Genomic DNA, 25,311 nt, shown 5'->3' on the forward strand with positions numbered 1-25,311 from the left:
ACACACAGCTCCTGAGAGCCTCCCTCCTTCTAGTGTTCTTTGTTTCTCCTTCCTTCCTTCCTTCCTTCCTTCCTTCCTTCCTTCCTTCCTTCTTTCCTTCCTTTTCTTTCTTTCCTTCCTTTCTCTTTCATTCTTCCACTTTATTTATTTAATTTAAAGAATTTTTTTTTCATTTTACATACCAACCCCAGTTCCCCCTCCCTCCTCTTCTCCTACCCCCCACCTTCCCCCATCATACCCCTCCAACCAGAGCGGGTAGGGTCTCCTAATGACCTCCAGTCCATGGGGATGAGACCTTTAATTTGACATGTTGTTCCAGTCATAAACTATGACACGGAATTAGATGCCAGGGTCACACTCAGCAGGAAGAAGGAGGGGGTTGTTCAAAGCCACTCAGCGAACTTCCCTTGAGTTACAAACAAAGCATGGAGGTGGCGGATGCAGAAAAGGCTGTAGCACTAGGTCACCGTCCCTGGCACTAGGGAAGCTTGATCCAGGTGCACTGAACGTGCACAGACAGGTGGCCACAGTCTCAGAGCCTGTGAATGGTGTCAACAAAGTCTGGCATACCAAGTGGAGGCAGGACCAAGCCCCTGTCCCCTGCATCAAGGCTGAGCAAGGTATTCCACCTTAGGGATTGCGCTCCAAAATGCCAGTTCATGTCCAGTGACAGATTCTGGTCCCACTGCCTAGTTCTTTCTAAACTGTCTGGTTTCATGCTGAAAGCCACCTGCAGTTTTGATGGCTTTTTAAAAAGGCTGAATTATCTTGTGACCTTTGACCAGGAAGAGGACCTGTCTTTTTCTCCGTCTTTTAGACTACTGTTGTTATCATTTGTAGTTAGTAAATGCAGTGACAGGTTTGTTGCTGTGCCCTCTTTACAGCTTATTCACACCCAGTGTCCTTCCCTGACTCCCCTCCCCCACCTTCCTGGTTCCCTTCTTTTGCTTCCAGGCCACAAGTATGTTCCCCTCACCCTTATTTTTGGACTCTCCCCGACCTACTTCCGCACAACCCCACACGTTATTTTTTGTTACGCGTGTGTCTGCTGGTGCCTGTCCACGGAGGTCAGAGCAACCCGATCCCTTGGGGGTCTGGAGTTTCGGGTGGATCTCCTGAGGTACCAAAATGGGTGCTGGGAATCAAACCAGCATCCTCTGCAAAAGTGGTATGCAATCTTAACCACAGAGCCACGGCTTCAGCCCCTTAGGGTAGTTTGTATGTTTTTACAAAAATCAGAACTAGGCTCTTGTAGAGAGTGTTCTCTTCGCAACAGGTGGGGAAAGTCTTGACTCATAAAGAATTTAGGTGACTCTAATTGGTGATTGCAGAACTGGTTAAATCCCATTGAACAGGAAACAACTGCACTCGTTACTAGTGACAGAACGGTTTGCCTGTCTCTGGAGTGATGGCATGATTCCAGGTGAGGCTTTACTGAAGATCCTGAAACAGTGACATGCCAGATATTCATTCGGCCACTTGGAAAACAGACGCACACCCACTGCATACCAAATTGTGTCCACTAAACTGGGGAGGGCTTTCATAGTAATTGCTAGAAGTAGGTCCGTCAATAATGATTTGTTATGGAAGTGCACCCTTTTCTGTGGATGGAAGAAAACAGGCTCCAAGGACAAGACTAATCCGGTCTGTAGGGAAAACTCCGCAGGCAGACAGCACACCTTCGAGGGCTCTCAAGGAGGGCAATTGCTTTTTTCTTTTTTCTCTCACCATCCTTTTCCTTTATTTTAAACTGTGCTGTTTATCAAATGCATTTGCAAATGGAACTCAACTGAGAAATGTTTAAACTTGGGCACCCATGTGTTTCTGCAGAAAATCAGATTCTGTCAATATTGGGGAAATCTTAGCATCGAGAATTTTGAGACAAGCTTTTCACTATGACGGGTCTCTAGCTCTGAGTCTTTCTGCTTCAGTCTCCTGAGGGCTGGGATTCCAGTATGTGAGTCCCATGGTTTCTAAAGATCTCCAGGCTACTCACATAGGGAGCAGAGTCGGAGGCCTGACAGTGGTACCCTTTCTCCACGAACCAGGGTCCCACCATTTTGCTTCTTCAGCTTCATGATGAACTTCTGTGGGTTCTTAAAACATTGCTCTCTACCCCCAACCTGGAATTGCATCCTTTGAGTTACTAAGCATGGGTTTGATGTGTGGACATGAGGACACCTGTGAGCTGACCATGGGCAGAAGAGACCACTGTGAGCTGATCATGGGCAGAAGGGGCCACTGTGAGCTGACCATGGGCAGAAGAGGCCACTGTGAGCTGACCATGGGCAGAAGAGGCTACTGTGAGCTGACCATGGGCAGAAGAGGCCACTGTGAGCTGACCATGGGCAGAAGAGGCCACTGTGAGCTGGCCATGGGCAGAAGAGGCCACTGTGAGCTGGCCATGGGCAGCAGAAGCTACCCATGAGTTGGAGTTTTTAAAGTGTGAAGCTCTCAAACATGAGGTGAATGTGCAGAAGGCCTCACAACTGAACTTACAATGGCGTGTACTGAAAATGAATGAACCAACTTAAGGCAGCTCCTTTGGCAGGCACTCTTGCCTCCTGCTCTAAGGACAGATCTTACCTTCTGCTGTAGTGGTAGGTACTCTAGATGCTATGTGTGCATATGCTCCCTGGGAGAAAATACTTGCCCAAATCCTTGTGCCTGGATGCTTTAAAAATTCTGGCCAATCCGCTGTGATAGAGGAAGTAGTGTAAAGCAATTTCTAGGAAACTCAAAACATAGCATCAAGGACCATAGGTGCAGCCAGACAGTGAGGTGGCACACGCCTTTAACCCCAGCACTTTGGAGGCAGAGGCAGGTAGGTCTCTGGGAGTTCGAGACCAGCCTGGTCTACAGAGTGAATTTCAGGATAGCCAAAGATAAACAGAGAAACCCTGTCTTGAAAACAACAACAGCAGCAGGTGCATGGCATTTATTCCTCCTTCTTTGTCCTATCTAACTTCTGTCAACAATGTAAGATGATGGCTAGAGTCCTCGCTGCCTTTGTCACTGAGGATGGTGGATAAATGACAGGAAGGAGTCTAGTTGTCAAAGCCCACAACACTGCCACAATGCACTGTACTAACAACTTCTGGATTTTTTTTTCCTATGACAGACATAACACATTGATGTCATAGTCTCTTTGTTCACAAGAGAGGTATAACAATGTTTGCCTCATTTTAGAGATTAGGGAATTGACTTATGTAAAACACTTAGAACAATGGTAGATGCAGTCAGCAGCAAAGGCCTACACGGGACAATACCGATTGTCATGATATGGCTGGAGGGCTGTAGCTCCAGAGTGGGGCTGACTTGCTAGGCACGGTCTACATTTCCAGTCCTAGTCAGAGGGCAGAAAACTTTGCCCTATGTACTAAATAAAGCAGTTGTTTTTTTTTAATTTAGTCTGTTTTGTAGGCATACTTACTGGAATTTGGCTATGCTTTACCACGGCAATTGTACTACTCACAGACATCTCTCACTCTCAAGAGCCTTGAATTGTGGTGTCCCCTCTCGGTTTTCTGGTTTAGGACCACTGTCCACTTAGGGCTCTATGCCAGCTGGCCTTATGCCAACTTGGCACACAAACTAGAGTTATCTGAAAGGAGGGAACCCATTTGAGAAAATGCCTCCATAAAATCTGGCAGTAAGGCATTTTCTTAATTAGTGATTGATGGGGGAGGGCCCAGTCCACTGTGGGTAGAGCCACCCTTAGGCTGGTGGTGCTGGGTTCTATAAGAAAGCAGGTTGAGCAAGCCATGATAAGCAAGCCAGTAAGTAGCCCCCTCCATGGCCTCCACATCAGCTCCTGCTTCTAGATTCCTGCTCTGTTTGAGCTCCTATCCTGACTTCTTTTGATGATGAACAGCAATGCTGAAGTGTAATCCAAATAAAGCCTTTCCTCCCCAACTTGTTTTGGTCATGGTGTTTTGTTGCAGCAATAGAAACCCCAGTTAAGACAGGCTTTAATCAAATAGCCATCAAATTCCTTGACACATCTCTTCCCCTCATGACCTATACCCAAACCCTTAGCAGGTGTGTAGGGTCTTGTAGTTTGTTCTTTCTTGACACAGGATATGGAGTGATATTTAAAACTAGCTGACCAGGTAACTCCATGTCCCCATGGGATCCTTCCTGCATTTAGCATGAAACATTTGCCTTTGACACTGGCCTTCCCCATTCTCTCACCCACTCCTTTCTCCTCTTCCCTTGGCTCCTGCCCAGTGTCCCTGTCCTGTGAGCGCTCCAAAGTCTCCCTGGCTTCAAGGACGCTTGACATGTTTTCTTTCCCTTCTCCTCATAGAGACTAAAAATGCCACTTGCTCTGGCCCAGAAGTTCCTGGTTCTGTTATGAACCTGAAGGCCCATGACCTCACTTGATGTACAATATTGGCTCTCAGACAGAGCTGAGAGGACCCTCCCCCCACCCCTCAGTGCACCAAGTTCTGTGCCTATTATTTTTTTTTCAAAGATATTTTAGCCAGGTATGGTGGCACATGACTTTAACTCCAGCACTCAGGAGGCAGGAGGATTTCTGTGAGTTCAAGCAGCCTGGTCTACATAGCAAGCCTGGACCACATAGAGAGATGCTGTCTCAGAAAAGCTAAAGCTAACATTTTATACTTTGTAGGGAGAGCATTTTTCTTAGGTGTGGAGCTCTCCTGAACAAAGGCTGCCTTCCAACACCCACAGAGTTTGCTGATGGACAACAGAAACAGATTCTGCCCATCCGACCTCAACCGAGGAGCTGCCATCACTGCCAATCATTTCTGTCCTCAGACACATTGTAAAGTGGCCAGGACACACTCTTTTCTCTGGAGTGGATTGAGAACATTGCCCTTGTGAAGGTAGAAGGGGGACAACATTGGCATAGGGTACAGGAATGGAGTCATAGGAGGGAATTTTTGAGGGCTTCTAAGAACACTCCAAGTAAAACGAGACAAGAGTCTATGGCCTCAGTTTCTTCAGAAAACGAAACTGTTCTTGGAATGAGCGAGTTTTCTCTCCATTACTCATTACAACTGGCTATTATGGAAAACCATGTTTTTTTGCCACATGTGGGCTTGTTCTCGTGATTCTACAGTTTGAACTCAAAAGAACTTTGCTCATGTGACCTTTATTAACCTTTGGAGTAGACATTTTCTGAGGCTCTAAATAAAGTTGGCGATTTCATAAGTTTAGTCTGCTTCATTTATCAACCCCATTCTCCCAGCCCCCACTGCCTCTAGTGACAGTCTTCCCATCCAAGTATGGAAAGATCAGAATGGTAGGTGAGATGTTGGGGGGCATCTATAGTGGTTTACTGTGCTTTCTGAACAAGGAGATCAAGATCAGCCTTGGGCAACATAGTGTGACCCTTTCAGAAAGAGGAGGAAGAGGAGGGGGAAGAGGAAGCATATCAGGAAGAGGAGAGGTGGGGGACAGAGGAAGGGAGGGGTTCAAGAGACAGACCTTACTGCAAAACTAGAGTCTCTGCAAATATTCTTCTCATGAACAGTATAATAGCTTAGCATTCAGGAGACCTGAGTTTGGACCCTAGTAACACACACCTGGGGGGATGGGGCTCCACTTTAGTCCATCTGGAGCAAGGCTGACTAAGCTCCTGGAAGTCTGGGACCACCCCCTCTTAAAGTATCTCTCCAAGCACTTTCCAGCTACACTGGAAACATGCGGAGGCTGAGTCCTCTCCTAGGCTTCTCTGGATCCCAGGAGCCAAAGTTTTGAAGCTGTGCATTCTAAATGTGCTTCACTTATCCACGAGGAAATTAAACCACAGATGGTAGCTATGAGGAAAGCTAGTTTAAGGGAGAGGCAGGCAGGACACCCAGGAGGACCACAGAACAGGGCAGGCAGGACCCCTGGGAGAGCAGCCTTTAATTTGCTAAGCAATATGGAGAGGATTAAAGCCCTGGCTTTGATGGCTGTTACAGATACAGCAGACCTAGCTTCCTGCTCTGTCCAGCTACATGCTGGGGGTGGAGCCAAATGTGGGGACACAGGGAACCCCTGGAAGTTGGGTGCACTTCTGAAATTGCATGCGAGAGGACACAGACCAAGGAGGAGGGCTCCTGGCCTGAAGAGGGAAGTCCCCAGGGGTCCCCAAGACTAGACTGTGCCTTCAGGCTCTTTGACTAAGTTTGATTTGGTATGAATAAGCTCACATCCCTTTTCTTTTGTATGTTTTGTACTGTGAATTTGTTCCTAATTAAATTTTTTTTTCTTTTTCTTTTTTTTGCTCTTGGTGTCCAATAAAAGCTTTCTGATAGCTCTATCTTGGTAGGGCTCCACTAAAGAGTAGCAGGGGGAGGCTGGCTCACAATCCTTCCCAAAGCAAAATGTGCCTTCATGACAATGTGCGCCAGACTGGCCGCGTGGCTAACTGCTGGGGAGGGAATATGGTGATGAAGATACAGAGGAACACAGAAGTGGGAACAAGACACCCAGGGGCCAGCCACACTGGTGGGGGTGGCCTGTGCTGGGGGGAACAGCAAGCTAGGAATGGGTAGGCTTCTGGAAGGGAAGTTCTGAAGGCCTGACATGCTGTGGACTTCTCCATACCGCATTAGAGTTCAGATTGCTCTCCTTCCTGGAGGTGGGTGGGCTGTCTATCCTAGCACGTTCATGCAGAGGCCCTGCCTCTGAGGTGGCTTTTTACTAGAAGAATCTGTAAAAGAAAGCAGCCTTTGGACTTCCACAAGGTTTGTAGGCCAGATCCCAAAGGTCTTTGATCCTGGACAGTGGCTTCTGAACCAGACACCTCATCTTTAGACACTTCTTAGACACGCACGACCCAGCTCTGACTTAGTAGACCCAAAACGCTGTGGGTGCCTCTGATTCCCATGCTGGCTAAAACCCGAGAGCCACACCCCTGCAGAGAAAGACAGGTGTCCTTTAAGCTGGCTCCTGTCCCCCACCTCCAGCCTCACTGGCTATTATGTCAGGCCCAGGATCCTCAGGGCTTCTTTTGTGTGGCCTATTTCTCTTTGCTCCTGGCTGATGCTTTGCCTTTGCCTTTTGCCTAATTAGTTTGGGGGGAGGGGAAAGTCACGCTCCACATGGCCAGCCCAGCTCAATTTTCCTAGTGTATAACTTGGCTTTATGTGACTTGGTATGTCCAGTAAGACAACACATAGCAAACTGTCACTGCCGCTCAGGCTCTGGTAACAAGAAACTTTTGGAATCTTCGCATCTCTGAACACAACAGTATTATAACTACACTGACATTTGGCTTGCATCTGCTTCCCACAGGGGTGGTTGAGACATTTCCCTACCATACTGTCTTTTCTCATGGGACTTCTGTTTCTGATTAGATCTTTTTAGTCTTCTCCAAGGGATGGTCTGTCCCTTCTGCTGGCCTTTCATTTGGGGGAGGTAGTGCAGGGTTTTCTCTTAGTCCATGCTGGCCTAGAACATACTCTGTAGTCCAGGTTGGTCTACAAGGTCTACGAGCTCTACAAGGCCATGGCGATCTTCCCAACTTAGCATCTCAAGTGACTTCAGGTGTGAGCCACAACACCTGGCTCTCTGCTTGACTTTTGAAACTGGCGTTCCTTTGGGGTCAGTCTTCAGCCACCTTCCCATCACTCATATCCTTAGCTGGGGTGGGGGTTTGAATAGGTATGGCTCCCACAGACTCCCATGTTAGAATGCTTGGGAAGTGGTTCTATTCGGAGGTGTGGCCTTGTAGGACTGGGTGTGGCCTTGTTGGAGGAAGTGTGTCATTGTGGGGGCAGGCTTTGAGGTCTCATATGATCAAACTATACCCAGTGTGGGACTCAGTTCACTCTCTATTGGCTGTGGATCAAGATGTACAACTGCCAGCTCTCTCTCCAGCACCATGTCTGCTGCAGGCCACTTTGTTTCCTTCTATGATGATAATGGACTAAATCTCTGAAACTGTAAGCCAGCTCTAATTAAATGCTTTCATTTGTAAAAGTTTCTGTGGTCATGGTGTCTCTTCACAGCAACAGAAACCTTAACTAAGGCAGTGGTGGGTGACCCCATCAATGCTTTCAGCTTCAACTGTTGCCCCAGGAGCTGATGGCGATCTCTCTGTGCTCATCGAACTGCTATCCAACCTTTCACCAAGCACCTCTTCCCTGATGTCTCCAAGAGACCTCACACACCAAGACCATATATATGTGTGTGCCCATACAACATGATATTGAACCTCCACAGTGAACCCCTAGTGCATCCTTGAAGTGTGCAAATATTTTTAACAGATGAAAATCATTAAATCATCAGCTGTACAAAGTGGCACAGCAAAGAATCGGAAGGAGAAATAGAATATAGTGTTTTAAAGGGATAAAAGGGAAACTAGAAAAGGAGGATTAACAAAGAGAAGAGAGAGGGCAAAGGAAAGAAATGGGGGGAACAGCTAACTATAAAAGTCTTTTGAAGAGCCATATGGAAACCTATCCCTGCAGAAGCAAATGGAGTAATGATACCCCAACTAGGCATCATATACTACTAAGCAAGCCCCTCCATATGCCAGACATGGGTTACATATTTTTGAGTCATTGAACAAAGCTGTCCTATAGAAAGAACGCTTCCCAAGACATTACAAGCTATTGCTAGTGCTATGAACATAGGGAGGGATCCACTACATAGCTCGATGCATTGCATAAGGTTCACAGCAATGCGTCCTTGCCTTTAAAGTTATTAAATGATTAGATATTAAATGTTCTGACCACAGCAAATTATAAAGATGTGAGGTGACACCTGAACCAACAAGCTTGATTTAAATAATCACCAATGTAGACAGATACTAAAGTAACAACTCTCTCTATAAATATAGTCAGTTTTCTTTGTCAATGATACCTTAATAAAGTTGTAGAGATAGCCCAAAGACCCACAGCAACTAAATGAAGCACACAGCCGCGTAGCCTAGCCAGAGGGCCAGACTGGATAAAGGACAGCTGCTGGAGGCAGCCTATTAAACCCCAGAGAGGCAAGTCCTCTCTCCAGCTCAGCCATATCTCCCTTCATGGAGTGGGAAAAGGGACCCAGGGTGGCATTTGAATAAAGCCTGTCAATTAGGAGGTAGCTTGCACTAGTGCCAGATTTCCTGATCTTGGTAATTACGTCATAGTCACCTAAGAGAATCCCCGCGGTTCTAGGAGTCATTCTCAAGAGTTTAGTCAAGAGGACTGATTTTTGTAGCTTACTGTCAGTGGTTCTGTGAGGTAAAAATCCAAAGATACCCTCAGCCGCACACACAGAGCTAAAGCGAACGGGGGTAGGATGCTAGCTGTGTAGGTAAGAGATGTAGGAGTTAGCGCAAGGTGACTCAAAAAGAAGACATCAGGGGCTGGAGAGATGCCTCAGTGGTTAAGAGCATTGCCTGCTCTTCCAAAGGTCCTGAGTTCAATTCCCGGCAACCACATGGTGGCTCACAACCATCTGTAATGAAGTCTGGTGCCCTCTTCTGGCCTGCAGACATACACGCAGACAGAATATTGTACACATAATAATAAATATTTAAAAAAAAAAGAAGACATCAAAAGTAACTCAGCTCTGCCTTGGAGAGCCTCCAAAAACCATGCAACTGAAACTCCAAAGGACAAGCTGAGGGAAATGTGCGCAAGACTCAGGCTGCAGATCTGGAAAAATGCAACTGCCCTGAAAGACAGAGGAACCCAACTCCAAAGCAGGCAGTCTTTATACAACATACACACACACACACACACACACACACACACACACACACACATGCAACATAACCATAAACAAAAACAAAAAGCCTTTCATTTTTTTTTGGAGAAAGCAACAGGTCAGCATTAAGTGTGTGACACTCTCCGCTTTTGGTGCTGCGATTTTGACTGATTGTGACCAACTGCAAAGCCTTCAGATTTTCCCCAGTCCTTTTTTGGGTGGTGGGAGAAGTAAAATAAAAACATAGGTACAGAATGGGCCTTTCGAAGAAAGCTAGGGTGAAGTATCGCATCTATGAGCCTCGGCGACAAGAGGAAGGCATTGCACCCTAAGACTGCTCATGAATAGTAAGTGGGACGAATCCATATCAGATACCTGTCTCCATAGAAACCTGTCTGGTTGAAAGTGCTGCAAAAGATTAACATGTATTTTTTTCCTTTCCTAAAGGGCAGTGGATCCTACTTACATGGGTTTTGACCTTTACTTTTATATCTGAGGCTTATTATAAGGAGTTCTTTGCAGAGCTAGTCAAACAAAGATCCCAGTAAGTATCTTTTCATTAGCTCTAAGGTTTGACTTAAAATAGTTATGGCCTTTAGAGCTGCATATTATGAGACCACTGTGGGGAATGGGGGGGGGAACCTGGCATTCATAGAATATTGCCATCTAGACAAATAAATCATTGGCCCCACACGATATTCTAACTCAAATGCCAAGTGGCTTCATAACAGAGATATGAGTTAGACAGTCCCATTTTCAACCTGGTGCTATATTTCAAGAGTGATGTTTAATAAAGTCAATCTTCTTGTATAAGTTAATACTGACAGATGTCACAGGGATAGGGCTTCGCCAAAGCTCATAATCCTGGTTCAGATCAATATGCCATGGAGAATGGCCTTGGGTCATGGGGCTGTGTGACTCTCCTCTTATTTCCAAGGTCAGCTAGTTCTGGGTTTCTGGAACCCTGAAAAGGCTTGCGTCAAGTTGGCTAAGTTCATCTGAACCCAGAAGAGTAAAGTTAGTACAGCTCACGTCTGGAACCAGTCATGGGATAGCCACTGGAGTGAGGACTGTCCTGAAGAAAAGGCATGCCACCCATCGTCTGTGACACCTCCTTTGGCATGTGACCTCTGCATCCCTGGTAGACTCAGACCCAAAGTTCTATCCAGAAGCAGCTGGCAACACCTTCAGTGAGGAGGTTTATCATGGAGTACTCAATGTTTTCAGAATCGTTTGAGGGAATTGAAAATGGGGTCTGGAGAACCTGAAGGTTTCTAGGTCACTGGAGAGAAAAGTCCCAAGGGAAATAAAACTACTGAAAAAGATGACATGAGACATGATTTTTTTTTTCAATTGCTTTGGACTGTATCTTTATGGTGATCACAGGTTGGTTTTTTTTTTTATTTTTGGCCTGTGCTGATTTAACATATTCAGCCCCCGTTTTCCTCACAAGGGGAAATATGATTTCAATATTGAAAAGCTAACAGTGGAATATAGAGCCTTGTCCTGCGCCATCAATTAATCTCCATGTTTTTTGTTGGAGAGAATTAGTTATTTATCCAATACTAAACAGTTAGTTTCAGAGCCAAGAGCCAATCCACGCTTGGCTGATCCTACATTTCTCCAAGTATTGGCTGGGTGCTGCGGAACTGTGAGGATTCTCAGGCTGTCTCTAAAGGCAGGATCAAAATGCCACTCACAGATCTGTCGGAATTTGTACTTTCAATCTCTGTCAGAAACAGCCGATGACCTGTGTCTTCGCAGTGCTCTGCCACAGTTAACCATCCACTTGTGCCTGACTTTGAGAAGCACCCGTTGACAGTGTCAAAGGGTGCGCTTCGGTGTCTGTTCCCCTCCACCCACAGTAGAGCTGACTCAGGTTAATGTGTGCTTAGCAGCTACTCTCCCGAGTGTTGGCCACTCCCGATACCCACCCTACTCCTGGGCTTCCCAAGCCTCATCAGTTTCTGTAACATCATCCAAGATCTTATTTCTATAATAAAAAAGTCTCCATTTTCTAATTCTGAGGATCAGAGAGGCTCAAAGATCCACTCTGAACTTGTGAATTAGAAAACAGAAAGGCAAGTGTCTGGTCAAAGCTTAATAGGTGACCAAAGTAGGAACACATGCCCAGGCTAGGCAATCAGATGCCTACGGGAACTCACTGTCTCTGTCACCGTGGCTGGGGCCCCCTGTACCTGTGCCTGATGTAATGTAAGTCTTCCGCTGTGCCAGGTTCTTTGCTTAGGATCCCAGGATGGGGTAACCTCAGAGAGACCTGGTACTTGTGATCGGAATGTCTGAATCGGATCCCAGTTCTACTAACTTCACATACTTGGTGATTCTTTTTTCATGAAAGGTTTAAAAATTTTATAAGTCTTGCTAAAATATTTGGATTGCTGTTAAGAGCTCTGTCCCTGTTCTGCCCCTGACGCTCTACTGGGCTTGCCTCATCCACCTTTCATCTCAGTTTCTCGTGTTCTGCAGGGTGACTGGAGGTCAGACAGGGTAACAGACACCAGAAGAGCCCCAAGATTAGAAGATTATTTATATCCTGAGGACAATAACAATTATTCAATTTCTATTAAATTCTAGAAATTATATTGAGGGCTTTACTCATACTCTCCTTTATCTATATAGAAATGCGAAGGGTCAATCAATCACATTACCTTATTCTGAGGATCAGAGAGGCTCAAAGATCCACTCTGAACTTGTGAGTTAGAAACAAGAAGTCAACGTAAGACATCTTATTAAAAGCATAAACTCATCTAAGACGTCATCTAAGATTGTCACTCTTGGGAAGATCTTTGAACACACTTGTATGTAGAATTCATATCAGTGCCATTGTTCCTGCATGCCTTTCTCCCCCAAGGTTGCTGTACCACTGGGAACTGGTCCCTATACATATCAGTTCAACTAAGCAGACTTCCAAAGCCACAAGTGGGGTCATACTGGGAACGCGGACTACATTTTTATTTAGGGAAAGCACATTTCCAAAATAAGCCTTCCATTTTTCTAATAGATGTCTTAGATACACTTTGATTTTCCTGAAAATGCCCGTATGGATGGGAAGATTTAGATCACTTCCAATTTATTAGCCACAGGACCAAAGTGCAAAGAGTGAAGCATTCAGACCTCGTGTGTGTCTGAGGGTCGGGGTGATCTAAAGAAGTACAGAGTGACCAGGTCTGCCTTTCTCCATATTATAGACGCAGCCATGCTGACCTTGGAAAGCCCACAGTGGTCCATCCATGGCTCCGTGCTGCATCTCAATGAGAAGTGAAGTCGGGTGGACCTGAATCCTGACTTTCTGATGTTTTCCTTCCTTCCACATTACCATCCCTAGTTTATTATTACTTCCTCCCATGCTAGCTGGTACCTTGCCCTTCCTTTCCAGTTCTGTCTGCCTCTATTTGCTTACTTACAGAGTCTCTCTTCTGCCTTTGAAGTGAGAAAACACAGCTATCTAGTGCATGCCAGACATTCGCAGTGAGCCCTTATTATCATGTTAGGCAGTCATGTTCCTCAACTTGCATCGCTGCTGTATTTAATGGGACTAAGGGCCGTGATCTCTGGTGAGCAGCGCACAGTGGAGGACAGAGAGCGATGGAGCAGCTGGTGGGACCTGGGAAGGGCTCCAGCTGTGCAATGCCTCACCTTCTCAATAAGGTTCATGGGATGATGTCCTTGTGTTTTACCTAAGACAAAGCCAAGGTTGACCACCAAGAGGGTGAATGTCTTTCTGGAAGGACCGCAAAGCACACAGCGGCCTGCATTTAAGTCTCTGACTCTCCGGGCACTTTGTTATCCTGGCCAATGAGAGCTATACATCATTTTAAAGCACTATCATCAATCTGAGTGACCTGTTCTCTCCGAAGATCATGGATTAATAGTCTTCCCCTTTGCTGAAATAAGATATTATTTAAATTTTATTATTTAAAAATTACCTTACATTGTCTAAGCTTTGGGGGGATGATTTAATAAATGATATTTTAGCTACAAGAAAGAATAATCTATTGCCAATAACTGTCAGTATTCAGCAGAATAGTTTAATGGCAAGGGGAAGTGCTGATGATCTATTGCTAAGCATTAAATGTTGGCTACAAGTGATGTATGTGCCTTGGATGAGCCAAGTAGATAGAAAAGAAAGGACTGGAATGTGGGAAAAACTGGAATAGTGTTTATACTTGGTAATTTAGAACAATATTTGTAATTTTATAATGTACTGAAATTTTTATTCCTCCCCCCGCAAAGCCACATAGAACATTTAGAACGAAAGAAAATGACGCATTAAGATTTTTCTGACTCTTCTCTCCTTCCTGGGGATCTGAGATTCATCTGTTTTTCCATCATGATGGTGCAGTTTCACAGAGAAATTTTAGTGGCGTATTAGACTGCTGCTGTCCTCCCAGTAGTGCCCAGGGAGGTGGCTCAACCCAGATGGTCATCCCAACAGCCCCGATGCTTCCTTCCAGAAAATTCCTGGCTAATATGGAGGCCCTATTTCATGGGTTCAGTGTGCTGAAGTCCAGTTCGAGTGAGTCACTTGCCGATCTGCCACCAACTTTCTGTACTTACTGAACTCTGTGGTTCCCAACGGAAGTTTAGGGATCTATCGCCCAGTGGAGTGTCACTAAGGTGAAGTGAGTGAGCAGACGGTCAGGCCCAAAGGGTCCCCAAGATGGGATGGCCAGCTGGCTCCTAGGGCAGCAGAGGATGGAGGCACAGACTTATTCCTGAGTGCCCACTAGGTGGCAGGCCCCTTCCTGCCCGGAGTCCTTAAGAGTATCTCAAAGACTTGGGGACATGCTGATCTAAAGCATCACTAAAAGGGACCACTGAAACACAGATTCTAGGGTCCAATCCTCCTCTACGTACTCCAATGCAAAGCTCCAACTACAGCCTCACATTCTTCTCTCTCCTTCCCTCTCGAGTTCCTTTTAGTAAAAGTCTCACTATGTAGTCCCAGCTGGCCTCGAACTCACTTTCCTCCTTCTGGGTGTGCTGGGGCTTCAGCCTGAGTCACCACACACAGCTTAGACTCTCATCTCTAATAACTGGAACTCCTATTAGTGTCACTCTCTGGCACGCACAAATCAACTTGGATTCCGGGAAGGGAGGCGGTGGCACAGTCTCTGATGTGGAATGTGAGGGGGCTCCAGGGCTTGTGTAACCCACCAGGCAATTTTGCTTAACATGAGCGCAGCTAATAAGGCAGACAGATGCTCTGTGTAAAGTATGAGGTAGAAACCCCAACTCGGCTTTAGGCAAAATACACTTAAGACTATGACACATGTAAGTCAATGATTCTCAAATGATTTGAAGTAAGAGTCTTTAGAAAACCCCCCACCCGTTGTAGACCAATACATTCCTTTTCTTGCTTAAGACTTTGGCTCCGTTCTGGCCACGTGTGGCTGGTCAGGCAAGTCTGACAGCACCAAACTGGTCCTCTGCCTGGCTCAGCGAGAGGCAGCCACGGTTGATGCATCTGGACTGTGGGTGATGATGAGATGCTGGGCAAGTTTCTGAACTCGTTCTCCTTGCATCAGCAGAGAGTGGCAATGATCAGTTTGCAGCCCACAAACCATGTGTGAAAGAATTCTGGTCTAGCTTTGAGAGACTGCTGCTGACTTGGGGACAGGCTTATTGGGCAGCCTCGAGTGGCCCATTTATTGTTTTGTATTGCTGAACCACAAATTAACCATTGTATATGGGTTAGGTCATTTGGTTCTTATCAATTACATCTGGGATGCTTGGGAAGAGGCTAATCAAATGTCCTTTTGGCTCAAATGTTCTTTCTTCTTTCTTAGACATTAGCATAATGTCCTGAACACAGTGGGCCCCGCACAAACACTAGAAGATAAATGTATACAAGAGCAGGCCAGGGCAGCAGGTGCTTTATGGGTGGTAGGAGCCAGGAAGTAAATGCCCAATATGAATGGCCATCAGCCAACACTTCTTTATGGACTCTATGGACATAGCAGATCAATGGAGACAATGGAGAAGTACCAACTCCCAAGGGGAATGTGGGCATCACTCACCAGTGTGCAAATATATTAGGGAGATTGAGTTCAGTAGATTCTTGGGTTTTGTGACTCAGGCCACTTGGGTCTCATTTCTGTGCTGATAATCAGGACATTGTTTTACACCCAGGTCAAAGTGAACCCTGGTGATATCTCTGGAAACCTCAAAAGGTTTGCCTCTGCTGTTTTTCTTTCAACACCAGAATAGTGAAGATGCACTTGAATGATTTATTTATTAGAAGATCTGGGCTTCATAAAACAGACCATCCACCCATCCTCATCTGTTAAACTCCTCTAGCCCCATTCCTTGCTATGCTACTTAGGGAATCTAAGTGACTTAGGATGTAGAGCTGATAATAAAGATCACTAGGAAAATGGCAGCTGCTCTTTAAAGTGAACTATAAGCAAGGTACCGAGTTAAATGTTTAACTACCTCATCTTACGTAGTTTTATCAACATAACATTTATATAAGTTGGCTCTAAACATACAGTGGGAATGCTGGTATTCTAGTCTAGATGTATCAACCTCAAAATGTTGTGGTCTTAGGCACTGAACTCTGGAGTCTTCAACCCAAAGACTGTAACTTGTCTGTTCGTCTTTTCTTTTTGGATGGTGTCTCATATTTAGCTTTAGCCTCAGGTGAGGCAAGAACCTCAGCATCCTGTGCGTCAGAACTCCCACCCCCTCTTACTCTCAAGGTATTTTAACAAACAGAAAGGCTAGTGTTTAGAACTCAACATATCTAAGAACAAAATTCGTCATAATAGAGACAGCGCTCTGTGAATCAATGAACTTGGGTACCACTTGTGAATGAGTTAACTTTGGTTCAGGTCCTTAAATCATGAGGATGTTGGCTATATACCAAAGACAGGCAAGGTTTTACTGCGACCTATAAAATTTGGAGATACAATCAGCTTGTAAATCTAAATGGTAGTTCAAGTAAATATGCGCATGCACACCCATTGACACCATGCACACCCATTGACACCATGCACACCCATTGACACGTGGAGGCTCATCTGCTTTACATCCTGATCTCTTTGGAAAAAAAAATCCCATTTTGCCATTTTTCTAAATATCCTCTTCAAAACTTCAAAGTCTCTCCTAGAAATGTCTGCACAAACAAGATTGTAGCAATGGCTATATCAGTGGCCATATTAATGTGGAGGGGAGGAATTCCACAAAGTCCCACCCCTAGACAAGGAACTACAGCAACTACTTTCTGCTGGGTGGAAGGGAATTCACCTCTCCCAAGTACAAGCCCCTTACTGGTTGTCTAGTGCAGAGCTGTCAGGCCTGAAACAATGTGTACACAAACAACAAAAACAGACCCAGCAGGTTATATTTTTATATTTGTACATACATGTACATACATACACATGTATGTCCCAATAATAACCAAAGAATAAGCAGCTATCAACTTGAAAGTGAGGGGAGGGTGCCTGGGAGGAACTGGAGGGAAGGAAAGAAGGGGGAGGTAGTGTAATTCTATTTCAATTTAAAACATTAAGAAAAACCTTTCAACTTCTAAATAATTAACAAAGAAGTTCAAGTATCACCTTTCAAAAGGAACAAGGTGTTCCCTCCTGCGCTCCAGTCAGAGCTGAGGACACCATCTATGGAACATCTGTCTCAGAAACTGGATCTTTCTGAGTAAAACCAGACATTATGGAGGCTCTAAAGTGTTTCCAGAAAACCAGAAGGACCTGGGTTGGAACTGTGGCTAACGTTTAAGACAGGGCAGCAGCTATGCTTCTTCACAGCTCACCTATTATTACGTGTTGATATGTGACACACTGTTATTTGATGATGACATTTTTTTCAGTTTCCAAATAGACAACTTAAACTTTATTGCAAGTAAAACCCCAAAAGCCAAGCATAATCTTTTCAGTTTTTAAACTCTGAACTGGGAAAGAACAGGCAGTCACGTGAACTTGAACACTTACAGACACAGGCTGCTTTAAGAAGCAAAGATTTTGGGCAACCCTAAGACCATAACACGATCAGCATGGAAGACATCTGTCAGGTGGGGTGGCCTGAGGTGAAGAGCATCTAAGTCTTATGTGATCAGGAATCTGGGCTGCTTCGGCTGCTTTTGTTTCCCTCTTGAGGTGACTACCTCCTCCCTCATGAGGTGACAACCGTCTAACACCCTAATCTTCTCTCCAGGACAGGGGCACAGGATTTACTGACCACGAGACATGTTCAAATCTCCCTGGCAAGCAAGAACCGTCTATGTAGGTTAAAGGCAGGCATCAAAAATCCCTTTAGCTACTGGTGTAATTGATAAGAAACATATGAATATACATATACCCAGACACACACCACAAAACAAGCAGCTATGAATGCAGCAATGCCTGTGTCCACTCAGATACAAGTAGAATTAAAGATCAAATTAACACCATGTTTGCTCCTTAAAGAACTAAAAAGGACCTTTCCCCCAGTGTTGGGGTATGGCATGTAGTGCTGGCCTTTGGACCCCACTTGTTTATTTACGCTTAAAAGAAAATTAGAGGATGAAGACATCAGGGAGGATTAGCCAGGGAAGCACACTGACTCGAGTCGGGTGAAGAAATAGAGGAGGAACACAGTCGTGGAAGAGATGCCCGTGTGGCCACGGTCTGGTAGGAAGTGGTTACCTTTGCATTTTCTCTCTTCGGTCTGGAAGGTCTGGGCACTGGAGACGCTCGGATCGTTCACATCCTCGGGATCTAGATGGAATATAGAACTCGTCCACGTGGCCTGGATGAGGTGTGGGGATGTCTGCTCGTTCTTCAGTGCGCCGCGCCTCTCTGCATGGCTCTTCCTGTGCAGGCAGGCTTCGGACATTCCTACCAGCTTCCAGTCCTGTCCTCGTTCTGGACGGGGCTTCTGTTTGTCCCAGGCTGGAAGGCCATTTTCTGGTGGGAGGGAAGTGAAAACAGGAGACAATGGGCTGTAGCGATTGTCAAGGTTTTGTTGAGATTTTGTGTTTTGGAAGCCAGTTCCTGCTCAGTCCTTTCGGGCTGACCCTGTTCACATGCACCTCCACTATGGTGTCAGGACATGCTGTGGCCATTAGCCCTGGACACACTGAAGCTGGATTGCCTGTTGGAGTAACTAACGGATCCTCCCCGCCATTTCTGCAGCTCCTCCATGGCAAGGTTCTCCTAGTCTCAGCATTACAGTAGCGGCCCAAGAACCAGCTGAAACCAGTTTATATCACTGCTTAGGTGACTATTTGGGGTTTTAAGAGTCAGGGCTGGCCATGACCTTAGGTCAGATCCTTAGGATATGACACATCCCAGATGCAGCCTTGTTTGACTTGGGGTTTATCACAGACTGACCCGAGGGATATTGTGTCACTTAAGTTGGGCACACTCGAATGGCCCACATACCGAGACCAACAAGCTGTTCTTAACATTTTCTGCCCTGATGGCAAAGCTAAGGAAACAGGAAGGAGCCACCATCAACAAAACTCAACACAAAACAGCAACAACCCCCAAGTCTAAATCCAGATATTTCACATGGAAGTTTTGTATTTTTTTAATGGAGGCCCAAACTGGTCATGAAATCACATAGAAGGGGGCAGGTCATGCTTTCTGTGTGTGGCAAATTCAGAGCCCTACAGATAGAAGGATAGGCCTGATCTCTTAGGCTGGGTACCAGATCGCTAATGTTGTACTGTTTTTGAGTTCAGTCTATGGGGGCTGTAGGCCTGTTCTCTAGAACGGGCAAAAATGGAATAATATAATAAATTTCTTACTGAGAAACGTCTTCTCTACTGACAATTTTCACCTTATTCAGTGTCTCTACTGTATAGGAAGGTAAAGTAGACGGCAAAAATAATAAGAATACACACTCATACGTCACATACCACACACACCACATACTACTCACACTCATACACACTACACATGCACACACCACACGCTACTCTCTCTCACACACACACTACACATGCACACAATACACACTCACATGACCACACACTCACACACTCACATGCACACACCACACACTACACACTCCTCACACACACTACAATGCGCATACCACACACACACTACAATGCACACACCAAACATACAGACCACACACTCACACACATACACCACACATTCACACACACTCATACGCACACCACACACTACTCACACACACACGCTATAATGCACACACCACAGATACACACCATACACTCACACACTCACATGCACACACCACAACTCATATGCACACCATACACCACACACTCACATGCACACCACATACAATCACTCACATATACACACATAGTCACCCACATACCACCCGCATACACTCACATGCATGCACACCACACACACACACACGCACACACATACACACACACACAAACACAAACTACAGGTATACACACCAGGCTAGTGTTGCCTCACTGGGGTACATCCTTACTGGGTGAGTTTTCTTTTATGCTGAAACCAAAAGACCACAGTTCAATCCCTGGTGCTTACAGAGACCAATCCACCCCAGCTTGTGCTTTGGCACAGGGGATTTCTAGTGATGGTTCCAGTTGTTTAATAAAAAAGCAACACTCTCCCAGAAGCTACCAGAACCTTAAGCTGAGGCTGTCTGGGTGGATGCTTTATCTGGAAGCGTCAGCAGTCAGAGTCACTTTTGAAGTTATGGTCCCCATTCTGAGCCTCATGTTCTCAGACCCATGCACACATGCACGTTCAAACTTCCAATCCATGGTGTAGGAACCTGAACAGGACTTCTTTTCTTCCTTCCTTCCTTCCTTCCTTCCTTCCTTCCTTCCTTCCTTAGTTCTTTTTTTTTGAAAAGGATTTATGGATTTATTTTAGTTTTCTGAGAGAGAGAGAGGCGAGCGTGCATGTAAATGGCCTCAAAAGACCTCAGCAGACTTAGAGAGGGAGCTGTGAGGTGCCTGATGTGGGTGCTGGGAACCAAACTTGTGTCTTTGGGAAGAGCAGGAGGGAGCACTCTGAACTGCTCAGCTGTCTCTTCAGCCCCCGGCACAGTAAATGGAAGTACTCTGGCTTGCAGTGCGTCCTGTAGGAGAATCCCACCATGTGCTGGGTTTTGAATTGTACTGGCGCAGAGAATTCTCCATGCTTAGGACTGCGCAAGCCATCGCATTGGGCAGATTAAACAAACACGGTGCTTTCTTCTCAGGGTTTGTAAGGTGCTATGCATCGCATGGCGAATCAACCCTTCCACTTTCCACCCTTGCCTACCACTGGTGCAATTACAGGCATTTATTCTCACTGCCCATTGAAAGGGAAAAAATAGGTGGAGATCTCTGAGACTGTATTGCATTTCAAACTAGACATCTGGGTAGAGTCCACTCAGAAACCTGTTATCCACGAGGGGTTAAGTTTCCTGTGAACTCATTTCTAAGTGTCTGAACACAAAGGCTAATCATGGGCCCGAGAGACTCCCTTTACTCCCACAGACTCAAGCAGGCTCACCCACGCGTGGTTCTGCTACCCCCACTTGAGTTTCAGAGAGTAAATTCCCTAGCAAGTGGTACCCTGTAACGCTCAACTTAAAGAACGGTAAATTTCTCAGAGGGTTCTGTGAGGCTTCTGATGTATGATCTTTTTGTACTGATTTCTAAAAGTTGGTGGCAATTTCCCAGCCCTAAGAAAAAACTGCAGAAATCGGGCGGTTGCAACTCCTTGTTGAATCTGGGTCTCAGGTGAAAGATGTCTAAGGGCTGTGCATCCAACGGGACCTTCTGGGTCAAAGCAGAGCCCATTAGAGCTTGTTCTGCATGTCCTTTGGGCCAGAAAGAGGGGGTTTCTTCTAGCGAGGCTGGCTATGTTTGGGGCAAGGTAAGCAATAGGATTGCCTTCCACTCCCCTAAGAAAAACACTTGAGATGGTTGGGGTAAAGGGCTCCATTTACAGCAGCATTTACAAGTTCATAATTGCAGTCTGCAATTACATTAGAAATAATGATATTCAGTTGCTTAATTGGCAGGTTTATGGGATGCACACTGCTGGGAAAACTGGAGACTGAGAAACCCTGGCTGGGTCATGGGAAAATGCAATAGGAATTTCCCTAAAGAGAATACTTGATTCTTATCCACTCCATAGCAGGGGAGTACATGCAATTCTTACTCCATTCTCAAGGGAAGATGGGACACCCACAGTGCCAGGTCAATAAATTCTCTTTATTGGGTGCGTGTTCAATGATGAGGAATATAAGTTCTATATATATACAGCTGGCAAAATGTCTCTGAGATTATTTTTCTATTACTATATCCTGCGACCATACCCTTTCACTCCCCCAAAGTTCATGACAATAGATTATTCCTTTTTAGAAGAATTAGCATTCGAAAGAGCCAGCCAGTGACTCCCAACCCTTGGCACCTGTCAGAATCCCCACAGGAGCAAATCACAGCTTTGAAGACCCGACTTTTTAAACTAGGCCAGGGTCTCAGCACGCACAAATCTGCTAAGTTCTTCGGGTGACTGAGATGTCCAACAGAGCCTGAGATCCAAAGGACCATGATAAATTTAAGGTAATAAAACAAATTATTGCTGGAGAAGTGGCTCAGCGGTTAAGAGCACTGACTGCTCTTCCAGAGGTCCTGAGTTCAGTTCCCAGCAACCACATGGTGGCTCACAACCAACTATAATGAGGTGTGGTGCCCTCTTCTGGCGTGCCAGGACACCAGCAGGCAGAACACTATATATAATAAATAAATAAATAATAAAACAAATTATTGGCATTTTGGGAATAAATCATATACTCTCTCAAGATCTAATGTTTTACACAGCCTCAACGCTTCACTTAGTTTGTATTGTCAAGTTGACACAACCTAGTGTCACTTGGGAAGAAGGAATCTCAACAAAGAAATGCCTTTTTCAAACTGGTTGGTAGCCAGGACTGCGAGATTGTGTTGCTCGATGACTGATGTGGGAGCTCACTGTGGGCATCACTGTCTCTAGGGAGGCAGCCATGCTGTATAAGAAACCAGTTGAGCATGAGCCCGTCGGCGGGCCAGTACGCAGCATCCCCTCCACTGTTTCTGTTTGAGTTTCCCTCAATAATAGACGATAGCCTGGAAATGAGAGGTATGATAGACTCTTTTGTCCCCTAAGATGCCTTTGGTCCTTTTTTTTTTTTTTTTTTTTTTTTTTTTTTTTTTTGTACAGCAGCAGAAAGGAAACCAGGTAGAGAAGACTTGTGTTATCATTCACAAAGCCCTCAGTTACTGGTGAGTCTACTGGGCAAAGCCCTGGACATTGGGCGCTGGCTGGATATTGTCTTGAAGACTTCAGGGATTGGATGCAAGTAAGTGTTTACTCAAAGAGATGGTTTTGAGCATTATCTGGAACATTCTGCACATAGCGGTAGAAATCAGTTGCTTTTTTAAAAGCCTAGAGATGTAACTCAGTTGGTAGAATGTGTATCTAGCACACACAAAAAAACCTGGGTTCAATTCCTAGAACCACAATTACTAGATATAGTAGCAGATATCTCAGCAAGATGGAGGCAAGAGAATCAGGATGCCAACAATGGAGGCCATCCTTGGCTACACAGAGAGTTAGAGGCCAACCAGGCCTGCATGAGACTCTGTCTCAAAAAGGGAGGGGTCAGTTCTTTGTTTAGCATTCATAAGGACACCTGTATCCTAAAAATAATATCTTATTATTCACACGATCTAAGGCATTTGTTCTTAATTGATATCTGGCTTTTAACATAAACTGCTACACAAAAGAGTTAACCAATTTAATTGGTCAGTTATGGTACAAATTAATAGATGGAATAAAAGATAGCAACTATATGGGGCATGTGAACTAACACTGGAGCAACATGGACCTGGTTGTCTCAAGGGAGTTTAGACACAACCATTGAGTCTGCATTTCATGACTGTCATCTAATGGCTTGAGTGCCATAATACTGACCCACGTGGTCTTTAGCAAAAGAGAAAAGAACACAGACCTTGATAGCTTAACCACCTTCATCCTTTCTCTGGACACTGTACTGAAGCTGATAGAAAATCAATCTGTTTGTCAAGGAAGGGAAATTTTACTAAAATATTCAAGTACTTCAGGACACAAAAGGCAGTTGATATCTTAGAAAGGAATAAAGTAAAGGAATCAAGATAATGACCAAGTGGCCAGAAGGGTCATCTGAGTAGCTGGGATTTCCTATTATTCATTCTGAAAGTTTTTAGCTGTATTAAGAGGCCAGCAGTATCAGATGGTGTACACAAATAACGTGATCTGAAATCCCCAGGTGTGTGGAACTGCTCTGGGAATATCAGACTACTGTTTTATTTTTCTATGATTTATTTTTACTTTAATGTGTTTGAGTGTGTGTGTATAGGAGGTGTGCCATGTGTAGGGGCATGCCAAGTGTGGGGGTGTATCACATGTGTGAGGGTAAACGTGGAGGCCAGAGGGCATCTGATTACCTGGAGCCAGAGTTACTCGCAGTTAGGAGCAGCCTGACACCGGTGCTGGAACCCAACTAGGGTCTCTGGTCGAGAGGAGTAAGTGCTCTTGACCACCTTTCTGTGGTGCTCGAGCCCCCAGGACCTCTCTCCACCCTTCGTGCCATGGCCCCTCATGCTGATTTACTCATCCATGACCTTGCTTCTTGGTGTATTTTATCCTCCAGCCACAGAAGCTAACATAGGAACCCTGCTCTTCAGAGTCTTTGCAAAAGTTCTTCACTAGGCCTGCAAGCCCCTTGCCAATTCTTCTACAGCCAGTTCCTTTCACAGAGACATTACTGAACTTTCCTGACCAGTTCTCCAACCATTTTCTATTTAAGATCTTATTTCATTCTCTAGAACTTCCTTGTCTGCCCTCAGTAGAAGGACAAACACTATGGGAGCAGAGCCAGCATTGCCAGGGTTCCTGCTTGTGTTGAGCCCCAAGGGGAGATCTTCACACATGGTAAGGTGCTTGATGAACTTAGCCAGGAGGGATGTGAGCCTGGATCACATAAGCAGGCACCAAGACTACAAAGTGACAAGGATTATATGGCGGGCCAGGCTCCATACCCAGGTCTCCTGACTCTAAAGCCAGGCTTATGTTGCTGTGCTAAAACTGTTTTCAAGCTTAGAAACCCCAGCTTACTCTCGAATTCTTTCAAAGGAATTCTTCTTCCTTCATATTTCTGGTATCTCCAAAAGAGAAGTTTATTAGACAAGAGAAAAGAAAAGCAGAAGAAAAAAGAAAGGAAGGAAGGAGGAAAGAATGGAGAAAGGGAAAAAGGTTACTTTTGTAAATTCGGAGATGTGGCTGTATCCTATTTAAGAACTCAGTATTGAGTGAATACATAAAGTCTTGCCTGTGTCCTCTGGGCTCCATGTTTCTGTTCTTGCAGTTTAGGTAGAATATCATGGCAGCAGGAGTTTGTGCTACAGGAGCTTCATAGTTGTCAAATGGCAGAAAAATAGGCACCCAGAGAGACTAGGGACCCCAAAACCATCACCAGGGATTTACATTCTCCAACAATCCCTACTTCTTAACTTTTGCTATTTTGCAAAAAGGATTCCATCAAGGAAGAAACACATTCAACTTGTCAGGGCCCTTGAAACAGTGCCCGATGAATTAAAAGCCATTCATTTCTGCAACCCAATCATCTTCTTGCCCTTCCATTATACTCCTAACTTCAACT

At 45.2% G+C, this 25,311-nt stretch overlaps 1 protein-coding gene across 7 annotated transcripts in view; it reads right to left on the minus strand.

The window, feature by feature from the left end:
- The window catches only part of Thrb (thyroid hormone receptor beta), a 332,075-nt gene that overhangs the window by 42,183 nt on the left and 264,581 nt on the right, over positions 1-25,311 (minus strand). For all 7 annotated transcript variants that reach the window (XM_041662563.1, XM_041662565.1, XM_041662566.1 and 4 more), the window contains one exon: positions 18,324-18,584. In XM_041662563.1, coding sequence (XP_041518497.1) covers positions 18,324-18,584 — 261 coding nt within the window. The remainder of the gene's footprint in view (positions 1-18,323; positions 18,585-25,311) is intronic.

Source organism: Microtus oregoni, unplaced genomic scaffold (genome assembly GCF_018167655.1).
Source record: "Microtus oregoni isolate MIOR12 unplaced genomic scaffold, Mior012 000013F_ref0000133, whole genome shotgun sequence".
Taxonomy (NCBI): domain Eukaryota; kingdom Metazoa; phylum Chordata; class Mammalia; order Rodentia; family Cricetidae; genus Microtus; species Microtus oregoni.